Source organism: Sinocyclocheilus grahami, unplaced genomic scaffold (genome assembly GCF_001515645.1).
Source record: "Sinocyclocheilus grahami isolate Dianchi unplaced genomic scaffold, SAMN03320097.WGS_v1.1 scaffold3089.1, whole genome shotgun sequence".
NCBI classification, from domain to species: Eukaryota; Metazoa; Chordata; class Actinopteri; order Cypriniformes; family Cyprinidae; genus Sinocyclocheilus; species Sinocyclocheilus grahami.
In genome coordinates, this window is record NW_015508257.1 from 7,653 (window position 1) to 25,934 (window position 18,282).

Below are 18,282 nucleotides of genomic sequence, written 5' to 3' on the forward strand. Positions count from 1 at the left end.
ACCACTGACTGCTAATTAATCATAAAAATGATTCATATAATTCCCATCTTAAATGCTTGTTGTCTAATATTTGTTTTTGTTGGCTCCCAGTAATTTAAATCAACATCTTTCTGTTTTACTGCAAAAAACAAACAAAAAAAAACATATAGCCTACACTAAGTCTTTAGAGCTTGGATGTACTCCGTTTACTCTCTTTTCTCAAAATGATACTACTGACATGTGATGTATTAGTGCTGTGTTGTTGTACTTGTATTTCTATGCACTTTCGGGATTTTAAGGTTGTGGGAAGGACTTTTATTGTGGCGGCATGTGTTTGTTCCGCACTGCGCTCCTGTGATTCGGCTGAAGAAAGGTTTGAGGTCTAAGCGTTTATAGTGTTTAAACTCTATCGTGTTTTGTAAGCGACCCGTTTCTTTGAATGGAACATATTAATATCGTAATTGGCATTTCACGAACGTTATTTTGTGTGAGTAAAGCGCACTCGCGCGTGAATAACAGACAATGTTAGTCTATTAATTTGGAATTTAAAAAACAAATTTGAATTTGGGAAAAAAATAAAACGTATTTTGTGTATAATTTGTATAAACACATGTGCCTGTATAATTTGTCCAGACCACTGACTGCTAATTAATCATAAAAATGATTCATATAATTCCCATCTTAAATGCTTGTTGTCTAATATTTGTTTTTGTTGGCTCCCAGTAATTTAAATCAACATCTTTCTGTTTTACTGCAAAAAACAAACAAACAAAAAAAAACATATAGCCTACACTAAGTCTTTAGAGCTTGGATGTACTCCGTTTACTCTCTTTTCTCAAAATGATACTACTGACATGTGATGTATTAGTGCTGCGTTGTTGTACTTGTATTTCTATGCACTTTCGGGATTTTAAGGTTGTGGGAAGGACTTTTATTGTGGCGGCATGTGTTTGTTCCGCACTGCGCTCCTGTGATTCGGCTGAAGAAAGGTTTGAGGTCTAAGCGTTTATAGTGTTTAAACTCTATCGTGTTTTGTAAGCGACCCGTTTCTTTGAATGGAACATATTAATATCGTAATTGGCATTTCACGAACGTTATTTTGTGTGAGTAAAGCGCACTCGCGCGTGAATAACAGACAATGTTAGTCTTATTTCGCCTCCTGTGTCGTGAATCAGTTCATAGTAAACACGACATTAATGAGAGAAAAGATTCTTAAAGTGATTCACGTTCTGCTCAAAACTGTGTGAATGCAGCGAGATCAAGAAACACAAATGCGTGCTGACAACTGTTACAAACCAGCTGCTAACGTTTTAATGAAAGTGCATTATTGAGTATAACTTAAATGGTAAATAGATAAATGTGAACTTTCTATATAATCTGTGTTCTTTAATTAGTAGTGATAGTTCACTGTTGAAAAAAAAACAGCATATGCTGGTTATTTAGGTTTTGATGCTGGTTTATGCTGGTCCTTTGCTGCTTTAAGCTGGTTTATGATGGTCCTTTGCTGGTTTAAGATGGTCCTTTGCCAGCACATGACCAGTTTAAACCACCACCTGACCAGCATCGACCAGCAAAGGACCAGCATAAACCAGCACATGACCAGTTTAAACCACCACCTGACCAGCATAAACCAGCAAAGGACCAGCATAAACCAGCACATGACCAGTTTAAACCACCACCTGACCAGCATAAACCAGCAAAGGACCAGTTTAAACCAGCAAAGGACCAGCATAGGACCAGCTTAAACCAGCATAGGACCAGCTTAAACCAGCATAGGACCAGCTTAAACCAGCATAGGACCAGCTTAAACCAGCATAGGACCAGCTTAAACCAGCATAGGACCAGCTTAAACCAGCATAGGACCAGCTTAAACCAGCATAGGACCAGCTTAAACCAGCATAGGACCAGCTTAAACCAGCATAGGACCAGCTTAAACCAGCATAGGACCAGCTTAAACCAGCATAGGACCAGCTTAAACCAGCATAGGACCAGCTTAAACCAGCATAGGACCAGCTTAAACCAGCATAGGACCAGCTTAAACCAGCATAGGACCAGCTTAAACCAGCATAGGACCAGCTTAAACCAGCATAGGACCAGCTTAAACCAGCATAGGACCAGCTTAAACCAGCATAGGACCAGCTTAAACCAGCATAGGACCAGCTTAAACCAGCATAGGACCAGCTTAAACCAGCATAGGACCAGCTTAAACCAGCATAGGACCAGCTTAAACCAGCATAGGACCAGCTTAAACCAGCATAGGACCAGCTTAAACCAGCATAGGACCAGCTTAAACCAGCATAGGACCAGCTTAAACCAGCATAGGACCAGCTTAAACCAGCATAGGACCAGCTTAAACCAGCATAGGACCAGCTTAAACCAGCATAGGACCAGCATAAACCAGCAAAGGACCAGCATAAACCAGCATAGGACCAGCATAAACCAGCAAAGGACCAGCAAAATGACCAGCATAAACCAGCAAGGGACCAGCATCCCAGCGTCAAAACATACCTAACCAGCATATGCTGGTTTTTTCAACAGGGTTGGGATTTTCTTTCTTTATTTTTCATTTATGCACTGCAAAAAATGGCTTATCTTACTTAGTATTTTTGTCTTGTTACTTACCCCACTGGCAGATAATTTAACTTGTTTTAAGCAAAATGCGCTTAATTTAGTTTTTTCCACCCTGGAAACAAGACTAAATATTTTAAGTAATTTGGCTCGTCTAGTAAAAGTATCTTGATTCAAGAATTTAAATTTAAGACAAAAATACTAAGTAAGATAAGCCATTTTTTTGCAGTGTGGCCATTAACTATCACTCTGACCAGTGCACTGCTTAGGCAGCTGATTAAGATGCACCCAGAGATTTAGTTGGGATTTATTTGTCTTTCTGTTAATTATTCTCATCTTAAACATGACAGAGTGTCAGAACACAGGGGACAAACTCCTGCTGAAGCAGCTGAGAGCCACGGGACTCACTATTATAAAGATGGCGTTTATTAAAGAGGAGAGCGAAGACGTGATGATTGAAGAAGTCAAACATGAAGATACTGAGACACAAACAGGTTAGTTTTCATTCTCATTAAAATGTCGACCGCTGCAGAAATGAAGGATGTTTTTGAGGAATGTCTTATGAGAGGTTTTATTTGACTTGGAACGGGTCACATACAAGTGTGCCGCACCAGTCCTCAAAAGTGAAGCCAAAGTCCAAGTATCGTACCAGAAGCTCAAAATGATCGTACATGAGTAAAAACGTACAGAATACAGCTATTTGTCTACTAGACTAAAACAACAATTTTTTGACAACCTTCAAATCACCACAATAAATAACTACGCTAGGGCCCTATGAAATACGTTTTATTTTTTCCCAAATTCCATTTTTTATTTTTTTCCATTTAAATTTTTTGGACTCCTTTTTAAATGGTTAAATTAAATAGTATTAATCAAAAGCACATCTAATTAAATAATGAAATGTATACAATTCAACATCAAATCTATTAAAACGTTTAACAAAAATTATGTTTAGGGTTTTATGAAATGTTCTATTTTTTCACCTTTGTTTATTGTTACCAAATTCTGTGTTTTAATATGTCTAATTATTTGAATGCATAAAAACTCTGTGCTTCAGTATGTGTGTAGTAAACAAAACCTCGTGACATTCATTCAGACCGTAGACTATGATTCAGACAGACACAGAACATGCAGGATTTATATTTAAATAGCCTTTTTGCGGCTTAATATTTACAGATACTAGTCCATATCACGATTTAAGTGTAATGACCTTCCTTTGATTAATTCATCCAAACTTTGACAAATTCCGTGACATTCCGCGTTATACAGTAAATGGATTCCGCAATTCCATCCGTGTTTTCCGCATCGCGGAACTAAAAAAAACTAAAACTAAAAAAAAATCAACATTGTAATTGGTCCGGACCAAAGCAAGTGAACTAGCGGACTTTCCTGGTGTGAATACAACCTAAAAGTACGATACTCGATACCAAGTCTATACCATGGGGAAAAAATAACAATAATACTGAAACATTAACTCCTTTATTTAAAGGGGTCCTATTATGCTTTTTCACTTTTTTAATTTTAGTCAGTGTGTAGTGTGTATGTTTGGGCATAAAAAAGATCTAGAATGTTACAAATCTCAAAGTCCACTCCAAAGGGAGATATTTTGTTTTTTTAAAAATCCATTTTCAAGAACTACAGCAAACGGCTCGTTTGGACTACAGCGTTTGTTTTCCGGGCTTTGTGATATCACAAAGCGGCTCATTGGAATATCACAAATAATTCCTGCCTACAGAAATTCGAATGGTTGGGGGGTGGGGAGGGGCTGTGGTTAGAACGCTTGGTTGAGTGAGTGCATCAGAGAAAACCAAGAAGAAAAGCTGCTGTGCTGTAGCTTCAAATTTTCGGCATTTTCTAGAACAATTCTTACAAGTACAACACGACATAGCTGGGCGCCACGGACAGACGCAAAAAACGGCGCCGCCGGTGTGCCTACACTCACAGAAAATAATGTATTTTAATTTTAAAGACGTGGCGCAACGCCGCGCTTCTCGTTTCCCAACATTTTTAACTTGTATGTTCAAAAATATTTTAAACATTACTTTTCTAAAATTATTCATGCATTTGAAATTTTGTGGTGTAAATGCATTTATGGCACATCAGCTTCATTGAACAGTCTGTGTAAATACATCTAATGCCACTTCAGATGCAGCTTCTGTTTCCTCCGCAGTGAAAAGATGGAGTTTGTTGATAGTATGCACACACGAATGTGAACATCAAAATTTGCAAAAAGTAAATTAGCCTACTCCACGGCTCACAAAGAGAAGTATGAACACTGATGACAACAGAGTTCACTGTCCAAACAGTTTTTGGTATAAATGTGCCTTTTTGTACTTGAAGCAGATTGTCTTTTCCCTTTATTTTGTTTTCAGAGTGCACCCGAATGCTTCATTTACATGTTAAATTCTCAAAAACAGTGTATTATTACAAAAAAGATGTGCAATCAACTTTACCGTTGCATTACCCGGCCATTTGAAGTCATGGCTTCTTGATGAACAGTGGCACATAGCCTTCAAGTATTTAAAACAATACTGTGCTTTAGAATTAAAATAACTGGCATTGCAAATTAATTAAATGTATAAACATGAATAGGTAAACATATAGCTTAGTATGAAAACCACTTGCTAGGCTCCAACTATTAAGTAAATAACTTTCTTTTCTCCTTGGATACTCAAAAGGAGATGTTTCAAATCAGTCTTGGACTTCTTAGATGGCCTGTCTTGGCTTGATGCCTCTGCTTCTATTGGCAAATGGGTTCCACCTCAATCCCATATTTGATCCAGAAGCCTTTTTCACCTCCGCCTCAAGTGTAACAAAGCTATCTTAATTCACTTGCATACTGGCAGGCTGAAAATATTTTTAAAAACCATTAACAATTATTTAAACCTGTAATATTAGCCAATAATGTTAATAGGGATAATCCGTGGAAGGATACACAACGAATGAACAAGCAGTAAGCTGTCAGACAGTCAGTAACTTTGTGTGCATGATCATGAGCACATAGCTTTAAAAGCACAAGTGCTGCGCACTTTAATTTAAATGTCACACAATCATATTCATAGCTCATTTAAAAGCAGCCGCCTTTGTAAATAATGTTAATATGACTTGAAACTCACCTTGAATTCTTTGAAAAGATCGGGGGTGCCTGACTTATAGGTGTTTCGCCAAATTCGAGGTGTTACCTCCCTTGGTTTGAAATGCATGAAGGCATCGTTTGCATACTGGCTTAAAGGGGTCATATGATGCGATTTCAAGTTACAAGCTGATCGTGCATAGATAAGATCCCTGAAGTTGCAAAGACTAAAGTCTCAAAACCAAAGAAATATTCTTTATCAAAGTTAAGACTCTGCCACGTCCCCCTAAAACGACTCGGTCTAAGACGCCCCCACATATCTACCTCACTATGTGGAAATATTTGCATAATGCTGCCCAAATGTTCACGCAAAGAAAGAAGGCGTGGTTTCAGTAACAGCAGTTAGTGTTGAAGCAGCCATGTCAGGGAGACGCTGTGTGTTTCTAGGCGAAAGCAAAAGCACTTTATTTGGCCTCCCGGAAGTAGATGCATTTAGGAATCTTTAAGATGACTTACAACAGAACAGCAATGCATTTTATGGATGACAATAATAACGCTGTGGTCATCAGCCTCCAATGCGAAATACTTCCATATTTGACTCTTAGCACCTTTCTTGTCAATGAGTCGGGGAGGAGCTTAACACGTTGCCATCTTCTACATTACATGTAGTTCTTCAGTGTGCTTGTAGGCATTTTTTTTCTTCTTCTTTACCCTTTGAGGATCACCTGAAACACTTCCAGGCATATGCTCTTGCCTGCCCCCGTAAGTTCCGGAAGAATTGCAGCCTCAGTAGTCGCAAATTTCGGTAACATCGGTACTTACGCTACTGAAGATCTGGCAGGACTTTAAAATGTAAATACCGACTTGATACCATAGTATCGGTTCTCGTGACATCCCTAGTGTGGTATTATGATTGTGATCTTGCGATATGGTCTGCGGGAGTTTGGGTGAGACTTTGATAGCGAGGCTCCACCTCACAATCACTACCATGCGAACTCTGACTCCAAATGAATTTCTACTGCGCAGACTCTGGCTCCAAATGATGCAAGATGACAGCGGCCATACTGAGATTTTGCTTCACTTTTCTGTAGTGGAAGAAAGTGGAGACACGTCGTACATATTTTTTTTTTTTACAGTCTTAACACATGCATCTGAAAAAGCAACACACGCCAAGCATCTTGCCTTGTAATGACTTGTAATGCGGAGCGATTCTAAACCTGTTGTCCAACAAAAGAGAACATTATAACTAGGGTTGGGTATCGTTTGGATTTTATTGATTCCGATTCTACTTATCGATTCCAATTCTTATCAATTCCAATAAGATAAAAAAATCCAATTAAAAAAAATAAGTCAAACATTTATTGTCTTTTTTACAAAACATTCTGTTGCAGCTGAATAACATGAGCAAAAATCAGCAGCCTACATAACACTTAGGCCTACAAGAGGAACTTTTGTCTATGCTTTAAACAAAAATACCACCGCAAAAACAGTTAGAATATAATTTTCAAATATTAAAGTGTTAAAGACAAGTAATCAGTCAGTAATAAAATAGGAACAAACTAATCAATTAGCATATAAATACAACTGAACCAAATTTCAGGTACAGAAAAAATAATTAAAGTTTAAAAACACTGCAATTTTCATTAAAAAAAATATATATATAGATTATTAATTAAAGTTATTAAAGATATTCAGTCAAGATGAGTGAATTCTTTTCTTTTGTTCTTTGATTGAATTTAATGACAGGCACCACGTTCATTAGGCTGCTGTCTCTTTTACACCGAATGCACGTAGAATACGCGGTTCTTGGAAATTTGGAACCAGTTCTAAAATGGAACGGGTTTTCAATACCCAACCCTAATTATAACATACCCCACAACATCAGACGAATGTTAAAAATAACTTCTGTCTTGATCTGATGTGGCTGCTTGTCACAGAATGATGCAGATATTCTATACTGCAATAAAGGCTATGTCGATTAGTAATGCATTATAAATATACTTAATTATTAAAATACCCGAGGTGGTTTTAAGAACACAGATAAACATTGTTGCAGTAGAGAGTTTGTCTCAATGTTCTCTTTGAATGTTATCATTCAAAGCATTTCTGTCTTCTTTTATTCAGTTACAGCTATAGCTGGAAGCTTTGTCCATATTAGCAGGGCTCCAGAATCATTCTTCCCACTGGTCGCTCGTTTGTGACTAACTTTCTCAGTTGGTCACACAAGCACATGATTTGGTCGCAATATTTATATATATTTTTTTGTGCTACAACATGGGATTAATCAATGCATGCTGATGAAATTTTATCATAGGTTATAGTTAAATGGAAACGGAAGTGGTTAACATTCAACCCGTTCTTTTTCATCAGTAGTATTATTTGTGATTTGAATTTTGTGAGCGGGAGTCCCTCTTTTGTTACGTTATAAGTGGATTCATTTTTATTCTTAATTAAAAAGCACAATAACAATTAAACGGTAAGATACAATGACAAATTAGATACAATGACAAACTAGCTTACAAAATGTTTATTAACAAAAACAAATAAGATGAGGCATGGCATACACCACATATTGTATACCGACTAATAAATTACAGAACCCTTTGCAAACACTGAGGAATCAAATAAAATAAGAGCACCTCCATAGCATAACGTAAGGTAAACGGCAAAGATAACAAGCTTTTCAAAATGAAAACAAAAAGAAAAGTAAAACTAAACTTGTTGTCGGTGACAGTGATTGCATGGTTTTTTTTCCCACAAGAATACCAACATGTTAGCCTTCTCTGGTTTAAGAAGCAGTCTTTTACTTGACTTTAGCTTAAAAACCATCCATCGTTTCCTTAATATACGCAACATTTTTGCTACTCGCACTTTCGCTCTCCTGCTGACGCAGCGAGTATAAACCAGGCTCAACGCTCTATGCGCTGAGTTTCGTTAGTTGATGTTTCACATATGCAACAGAAATGGCAGCGCTTATGAGCTGAACAATGTGGTGGGTCGCGCCAGTGCGACCGCACACAAAATTGTCACACAGGTCGAAAAAAATGGTCGCAGTCTGGTTAGGGTTAGCCCTGATATTAGGGATTTCCTGGAGCGTCGTGAGCTCTGCCTCTGTTGCTTCTGTAACGCATATGTGGATTTTCTGCACGAGGGCTCCCTCAGGCATCCAGTATGAATGAAACGGACATTATATGTGTTTATAACACTAAATAATGGCCAATCCAAAAAAATTAAACCTCTCTCAAAATAAATTTGAAGTAGACACATGACAATCTATGTTATCAGTCACGCCCACCCAATAACCCCCCAGCCCCTCCGACCACAATGATGGTACTAAAAAAAAAACAAATTCCAAGGTTGGAAGGTCTGGGCTTGCAATTACTTATGTTGAGATAACGACATCCATATTAAGTTATTTCACATTGTGCTTAACCACAGGTTATCACCATTTAAATCCCTGCTGATCATAATAGGGCCTTTCGCACCGCGGGAACCTTTTCATAGTACCAGAACTAATTGTGGAACTACCCACTTTTTGCTGTTTTCACACCGCCGGAACTTGGTGCGATTTTAGTACCGGACTGCCTTTTTCGAAAACCAAATTAGCTCCTACTCCGGAGCAGGGTCTAAACAGCACAACTGGTACTAATCGTGACGCAAGTAGACATTGATTGGCCAAACTCGTACGAAAATGCCCTCACCCGCCATGATTTAAAACGGCGTGTAAACATAATGTAAACATTGTGTCAACTGATTTCACAAGTATGGAGAACAGCGATAGATGGACGGACGCTGAAGTGCAGGCACTTGTAGCAAATGTAGCACTGCCAGTTGTCGTTAGAGATTCTTAGTCCTCCTTTCCGTTCTTTCAATCGATTTACGTATACGTCGACTTTCCATGTCCATTATTGTGAAACCCGCGAGACACAACAAAAACACAGCTCCAATCACAGCGTCCTCCATCCTCCTGTTGTTAATGTTGTTCTTCTTTGTTTCTGTTGTTGAACGCCGTGCACAAATGACGTCGCCGACGACCGGCTTACGTTACTTCTTAGTACACACTGTCAGTGCGAAAGCGACCCTTTAAATGGTACTGGGAAATAGTTCGCGCAAAATCGTCCCAGTACTTTAGTACTGTACATTTAGTTCTGGAACTAAAGCAGTGCGAAAGGCCCTAATGAACGTGATGGATTAAAACACAATAGAAATTTGCAAAAGTACTGGGGAATAAGGCTGTTCAAAGCTTTTAATTAGTTTTGATGCTATTAATATCTAAAAGTTGTTGCTTTGTGCCATTAAACTGGGGTAAACTTGTATTTGTCTTTATTCACACTAGACCTGATGGCGCTGAAAGAGGAGAGTCAAGAACTAAATGAAAAAAAAGACAAAGATCAGCATGAAGAATATCGTGACTTCAAAACTGAAGAAAAATCTTCTTGTTGCTCACAGACTGAAAAGACTGTGTCAAAAAAAAGAGCTCGAAAGAAAGCAACCGAAAGTAATTTCACCTGCTTTCACTGTGGAAAGAGATTTGATCAACTAGACAACCTTAAAGTCCACATGAGAATTCACACTGGAGAGAAGCCTTACACTTGCCAACATTGCGGAAAAAAGTTTTATCAACAAGGAAACCTTAAAGTCCACATAAGAATTCACACTGGAGAGAAGCCCTACACCTGCCAACAATGTGGAAAAAGTTTCAACAAGAAAGGGAACCTTAAAGTCCACATGAGAATCCACACAGGAGAGAACCCTTTCACCTGCCAGCATTGTGGAGTAAGTTTCACTCAAAGAGGAAGCCTTAAAATGCACATGAGAACTCACACAGGAGAGAGTCCTTTCACATGCCAAGAGTGTGGAAAAGGTTTTATTCGAAAAGGAAACCTTAGAAGCCACATACGAATTCACAATGGAGAGAAGCCTTACCCCTGCCCACAGTGTGGAAGGAGGTTTACACATAAACCCACCCTTAATGTCCACATGAGAACTCACACTGGAGAGAAGCCATTTGTGTGTGCTCAGTGTGGAAAGAGTTTCCGGTATCATTTAAGCCTTAATAACCAAAAACTCTTGGCGAGCTCTTTCTAATTAATTTCAGAGTTATTCATTAGAAACCAAAAGACTTAAAACTGAACATACTAAACCAGTTGGTGCCAAAAGGGCGTAACTGCACTTGCGCCCCTTTGGCACTGAGAAATGTACTGTGGGTAAAGCTTGTGGATAGCACTTGAGTCAAAATGGCTGACACCACATGTGAGCCAGGTAGGTCAACCATGAGAAGAAACCAGTTGTTTTTACTGCTGAAGATGTATTATTTATCTTGTTTTGTGACAGAGCTGGATGATGAGGGAGAAAATTAAATATCCAGAATTCATTGTCAGTGAGGTGTAGCTAGTTAGCGGGTAGTAACCAACAACTTGCATTCTGAGGGTATGTCCCTAGTGAAAAATAAATATACTAAAATGTATTTGAAATACATTTATTTCATGCTAAGTATACTACAAACCCATTTACATATTTATGTACTTAATAAAAATACCCTGCAATTGTACTTTTAGTATACTAATCTGGTATACTTAAAGTCTGCTAAATTGGAACAATTTTAAATTTTGCGCTTAATGCACTTGTGCTGAAGTAGTGCTTAAGTCCGAATAAAAATATGCTGACGGATAAGTGGAATTATTGCAAGTATACTTCAGGTACACTTTAAATATCTTGCATTTAAAGACCATCATAAATAGTGAAATTAAAACATTTTAGGCTTAATATTGAGAGATATGCATAGTGCACAAGTAGTACTCCAAATAAAGTTTAATTATAATTTTTATATCAGTAAGTCTTGAGCAATATGCCAGTAAATATATTAATCGAGTTGAACTATACTTAGTATGAAATATGAAAACTCACAGGCCAGCTTGACCAGAATTGCCAACAAAAACACTTGTTTTGTTCTGGAATTTCTCTTTGGGAATCTTAACCCTGTAAATACTGCCAAAAGAATAGTCTGATTTTTTATTATTTTTTATTTTTATTTAACCATTTATTGAACCTTTACACAAAATATTTATATATATATAAATGCATATTTTTGTTGTTGTTATTGTTGCTGAGTGTCATATTTGATGCGTCAAGCTTTTATGACGTACAGTGGGTACGGAAAGTATTCAGACCCCTTTAAATTTTTCACTCTTTGTTATATTGGAGCCATTTGCTAAAATCATTTAAGTTATTTTTTTTCCTCATTAATGTACACACAGCACCCCATATTGACAGAAAAACACGGAATTGTTGACATTTTTGCAGATTTATTAAAAAAGAAAAACTGAATTATCACATGGTCCTAAGTATTCAGACCCTTTGCTGTGACACTCATATATTTAACTCAGGTGCTGTCCATTTCTTCTTATCATCCTTGAGATGGTTCTACACCTTCATTTGAGTCCAGCTGTGTTTGGAAGCCTCTCCTCAGTGCAAGACACATGAAAGCCTGCATGGAGTTTGCTAAAAAACACCTGAATAAGATTCTCTGGTCTGATGAGACCAAGATAGAACTTTTTGGCCTTAATTCTAAGCGGTATGTGTGGAGAAAACCAGGCACTGCTCATCACCTGTCCAATACAGTCCCAACAGTGAAGCATGGTGGTGGCGGCATCATGCTGTGGGGGTGTTTTTCAGCTGCAGGGACAGGACGACTGGTTGCAATCGAGGGAAAGATGAATGTGGCCAAGTACAGGGATATCCTGGACGAAAACCTTCTCGAGTGCTCAGGACCTCAGACTGGGCCGAAGGTTTATCTTCCAACAAGACAATGACCCTAAGCACACAGCTAAAATAATGAAGGAGTGGCTTCACAACAACTCTGTGACTGTTCTTGAATGGCCCAGCCAGAGCCCTGACTTAAACCCAATTGAGCATCTCTGGAGAGACCTAAAAATGGCTGTCCACCAACGTTTACTATCCAACCTGACAGAACTGGAGAGGCTCTGCAAGGAGGAATGGCAGAGGATCCCTAAATCCAGGTGTGAAAAACTTGTTGCCTCTTTCCCAAAAAGACTCATGGCTGTATTCGATCAAAAGGGTGCTTCTACTAAATACTGAGCAAAGGGTCTGAATACTTAGGACCATGTGATATTTCAGTTTTTCTTTTTTAATAAATCTGCATAAATGTCAACAATTCTGTGTTTTTCTGTCAATATGGGGTGCTGTGTGTACATTAATGAGGAAAAAAAATTAACTTAAATGATTTTAGCAAATGGCTGCAATATAACAAAGAGTGAAAAATTTAAGGGGGTCTGAATACTTTCCGTACCCACTGTATATATATATATATATCAAATGAAAACTCTTGGCGAGCTCTTTCTAATTAATTTCAGAGTTATTCATTAGAAACCAAAAGACTTAAAACTGAACATACTAAACCAGTTGGTGCCAAAAGGGCGTAACTGCACTTGCGCCCCTTTGGCACTGAGAAATGTACTGTGGGTAAAGCTTGTGGATAGCACTTGAGTCAAAATGGCTGACACCACATGTGAGCCAGGTAGGTCAACCATGAGAAGAAACCAGTTGTTTTTACTGCTGAAGATGTATTATTTATCTTGTTTTGTGACAGAGCTGGATGATGAGGGAGAAAATTAAATATCCAGAATTCATTGTCAGTGAGGTGTAGCTAGTTAGCGGGTAGTAACCAACAACTTGCATTCTGAGGGTATGTCCCTAGTGAAAAATAAATATACTAAAATGTATTTGAAATACATTTATTTCATGCTAAGTATACTACAAACCCATTTACATATTTATGTACTTAATAAAAATACCCTGCAATTGTACTTTTAGTATACTAATCTGGTATACTTAAAGTCTGCTAAATTGGAACAATTTTAAATTTTGCGCTTAATGCACTTGTGCTGAAGTAGTGCTTAAGTCCGAATAAAAATATGCTGACGGATAAGTGGAATTATTGCAAGTATACTTCAGGTACACTTTAAATATCTTGCATTTAAAGACCATCATAAATAGTGAAATTAAAACATTTTAGGCTTAATATTGAGAGATATGCATAGTGCACAAGTAGTACTCCAAATAAAGTTTAATTATAATTTTTATATCAGTAAGTCTTGAGCAATATGCCAGTAAATATATTAGAGTTGAACTATACTTAGTATGAAATAAAGGTATTTTAAATATATTACTTTTATTTTACTATAGATGTAAGAGAGAATGCAGAGAAGGGACAGACAGACATAGACAAAGGAGATGACTGGGGAACGGATACAAGAAATGCAGTGAGTAAAACGTTACACAGATGTATACCTGGGATCACTGCTGTGAAAAAGAAAGACTTACTCACTCTGCACAAATGGCAGTATCCCACAGTCTTATGTGGACTTCGACTAAGCTTTACAAGTCAGCCAGCCAGTCAGAGTAGGCTACCATTTCATGTACAATTCACAATTCCATCCGAAACTTTCTTTATGACACACATTCAAACAAATCTATTAACATTTTATTTACTTTATTTATTGTCTATTTACTGACATATCACTCGATAGTTACTGATATGAACGTTATAATGAAACTTTATTTGGAGTACTACTTGTGCACAATGCACATTTCTCAATATTAAGCCTAAAATGTGCTTTAATGTCACTATTGATGAGGATTGTATGATCTTTGAATAATATCAGTCTTTAAATGCCTGATATTTAAACTCTGCACAAATGGCAGTATCCCACAGTCTTATGTGGACTTTGACTGGCTGGCTGACTTGTAAAGCTTAGTCGGAGTAGGCTACTATTTCATGTACAATTCACAATTCCATCCGAAACTTTCTTTGACACACATTCAAACAAATCTATTAACATTTTATTTACTTTATTTATTGTCTATTTACTGACATATCACTCGATAGTTACTGATATGAACGTTATAATGAAACTTTATTTGGAGTACTACTTGTGCACAATGCACATTTCTCAATATTAAGCCTAAAATGTGCTTTAATGTCACTATTGATGAGGATTGTATGATCTTTGAATAATATCAGTCTTTAAATGCCTGATATTTAAAGTGTACCTGAAGCATACTTGCAAAAGTTCCACTTTAGCACAATAAAATATACTTCAGCACTACTTTCTTACAATTAAAGTGCATTAAGTACAAAATTAGTTGTTTCAATTTAGCAAACTTTAAGTATACCAGTTTAGTGATATGTAAATGTATTTGTAGTATAGCATGAAATAAATATTTCAAATATATTTTTCACTAGGGAAGGCATCTGTAAAGGCTTTTCAATCGACCATTTGACCAAATTGTTAAGTGCCTGAGATTACTATTTCAGTCAAATTAATCACATTCAATTAACTAATTTGATGTAAGGGCTTTTTTATGCGATATTTTATTTTATCACAATGGATTGTTTTTTTGTTTTTTACTCATTAATGTAATGTTTTGTTCATATTTTTAGCAGATGCACCCATGTTTTTATATACAAAATTGAATAAAATTTTGGTGCCAAAAAGGCGTAAGTGACTTGTCACATAAAAAAAAGCCCAATTTTTTCTTTTTTAATTTTATTTTATCACGATGGATTGTTATTTCTTTTAAACTCATTAATATAATGTTTTGTTCATATTGTCAGCAGATGCGCCCATGTTTTTTATACACAAAATTGAATAAAACTTTGGTGCCAAAAAGGCGTAAGTGACTTATCACATAAAAAAGCCCCATTTTTTTATTTTATCACGATAGATTGTTATTTCTTTTAAACTCATTAATGTAATGTTTTGTTCATATTGTCAGCAGATGTGCCCATGTTTTTATACGCAAAATTTAATAAAACATTGGTGCCAAAAAGGCGCAAGTGAAATAAAAAAAAAATAATTTTAAACTTGGAAAAAAAAAATTTCGGAATAAATGTTAAAATAGTGTTCAATAAGTATACTGTTATCCATGCGTGTACACATTTTTTATTATAAAAGATTGAAATCAGTACACAAAATCAGATCAAACTATGGTCAATTTGTGTCTTGGCCCTCCTGTAAAGTTGGTGAAATGTCACTTACGCTCTTCTGGTTCTCACCCCTCGATTAACACTGTGCTTACATACAGGTAAATAAAAAACATAAATGATTAAATTAAAATGTACTGTACCTAAAAGTTAAATACAAACGGCACTGTACTTAAAAAGTAAAAAAAAAACTGTTCTGTACTTACTGTACATGTTAGCTATGAGTAACAATAACAGCTGCAACATAACAATTGTACTAATGTCAACCGAAGCCTTTCTTGCTGCGTCCAAAACTTGTACAATGACTGCTTTCTGAAACACACACACACACACACACACAGACAGAGAGAGAAACAATAATAAAACAAAAGTGAGGAAGAGCATTAAGAATAACAACTGTAGCTTACTTAATTAAAACACACACACTTCATTTTGGTGACAACTTACCTGAGCTTAATGTGATGGGTGCGCATGCCTCTGTGAACTACTGCCATGTCTGGGTCAATGGAGGTCAGTCTCAGGTTTGGCTCAGCATCCACCCTGCTTCTGTACTTTGTTTTTATGACAACAAGTGAAGAGAAGCCTTTCTCGCACAGATACGTGGTCACAAAAGAAGGAAGGAGAAAGTACACGGCCTTTTCAGAAAGCACAGGGTATTCACTGTGCTGCTTTATCCAAAAGTCCAACGATGTCTGCTTTCTGAAAGCTGCTTTCAGTGTTTCGTCACAAGACAACTCTATTAAACTCTCCTGCTCACCAACAGTTAAGTCCTCTGAAGCCTTTTGAGAGGTGTCGATGCTGAAAGGGTTTCACATCCAGCTGCTAGCTTCATGCATCACTGAATCATCGGATCACGGAACTGTTGTCTAAACGACACGAGGTGTGCAGCCATGTTCTCCCTCATCATCTTGACTTTGATTTCAAATAACTCCAACTTTCTCTGACGTGCAGGACAAAATCAATGCACTGCTAAGACATTGATGGAGAGTCCCTGTGGTCCCAAATTCAGTTTGTTTAAACGTGAAAAAATGTCAGACAAGCATGCCAGCTGACTGAGCCACACAGTATCCTCAAATGTCTGACGAGGGGAAATGTGTGTCCTGTAAGAACATCTGGAATGCTGTGTGCAATTCGAAAAGCCTCGAAAGCACCGTTCCTCTTGAAAGCCACCTTACTTCAGTATGAAGCAAGAGTTGGACATGCTCACTGTCTGTTATTTCTTTTAAACTCATTAATGTAATGTTTTGTTCATATTGTCAGCAGATGCACCCATGTTTTTATACGCAAAATTTAATAAAACATTGGTGCCAAAAAGGCGCAAGTGAAATAAAAATTTTTTTTTTTTAAACTTGGAATTTTTTTTTCCCGGAATAAATGTTAAAATAGTGTTCAATAAGTATACTGTTATCCATGCGTGTACACATTTTTTATTATAAAAGATTTAAATTAGTACACAAAATCAGATCAAGCTGTGGTCAATTTGTGTTTTGGCCCTCCTGTAAAGTTGGTGAAATGTCACTTACGCCCTTCTGGTTCTCACCCCTCGATTAACACTGTGCTTACATACAGGTAAATAAAAACCGTAAATGATTAAATTAAAATGTGCTGTACCTAAAAGTTAAATACAAACTGCTCTGTACTTAAAAAGTAAAAAAAAAACTGTTCTGTACTTACTGTACATGTTAGCTACGAGTAACAGCTGCAACATAACAATTGTACTAATGTCAACCGAAGCCTTTCTTGCTGAGTCCAAAACTTGTACAATGACTGCTTTCTGAAACACACACACACACACACACAGACAGAGAGAGAAACAATAATAAAACAAAAGTGAGGAAGAGCATTAAGAATAACAACTGTAGCTTACTTAATTAAAACACACACACTTCATGTTGGTGACAACTTACCTGAGCTTAATGTGATGGGTGCGCATGCCTCTGTGAACAGTACTGCCATGTCTGGGTCAATGGAGGTCAGTCTCAGGTTTGGCTCAGCATCCACCCTGCTTCTGTACTTTGTTTTTATGACAACAAGTGAAGAGAAGCCTTTCTCGCACAGATACGTGGTCACAAAAGAAGGAAGGAGAAAGTACACGGCCTTTTCAGAAAGCACAGGGTATTCACTGTGCTGCTTTATCCAAAAGTCCAACGATGTCTGCTTTCTGAAAGCTGCTTTCAGTGTTTCGTCACAAGACAACTCTATTAAACTCTCCTGCTCACCAACAGTTAAGTCCTCTGAAGCCTTTTGAGAGGTGTCGATGCTGAAAGGGTTTCTCATCCAGCTGCTAGCTTCATGCATCACTGGGAAATAATCACGGAACTGTTGTCTAAACGACACGAGGTGTGCAGCCATGTTCTCCCTCATCATCTTGACTTTGATTTCAAATAACTCCAACTTTCTCTGACGTGCAGGACAAAATCAGTGCACTGCTAAGACATTGATGGAGAGTCCCTGTGGTCCCAAATTCAGTTTGTTTAAACGTGAAAAAATGTCAGATAAGCATGCCAGCTGACTGAGCCACACAGTATCCTCAAATGTCTGACAAGGGGAAATGTGTGTCCTGTAAGAACATCTGGACATGCTCACTGTCCTTCTCCTCACGGAGCTCACAAAATCAGCAAGCATTCATCGGTCTGGCCTTAATGAAGTTCACAGT

General features: G+C 37.3%; 1 protein-coding gene across 1 annotated transcript; it reads left to right on the plus strand.

The window, feature by feature from the left end:
• Positions 1-327: 327 nt before the first annotated feature.
• LOC107575993 (gastrula zinc finger protein XlCGF49.1-like) lies at positions 328-10,708 on the plus strand. Its single transcript, XM_016262282.1, has 3 exons — positions 328-352; positions 2,898-3,041; positions 9,957-10,708. The coding sequence occupies exons 2-3, from the start codon at positions 2,966-2,968 to the stop codon at positions 10,706-10,708; spliced, it is 828 nt and encodes a 275-aa protein (XP_016117768.1). The 5' UTR covers positions 328-352; positions 2,898-2,965.
• The last annotated feature ends 7,574 nt before the right edge of the window (positions 10,709-18,282 follow it).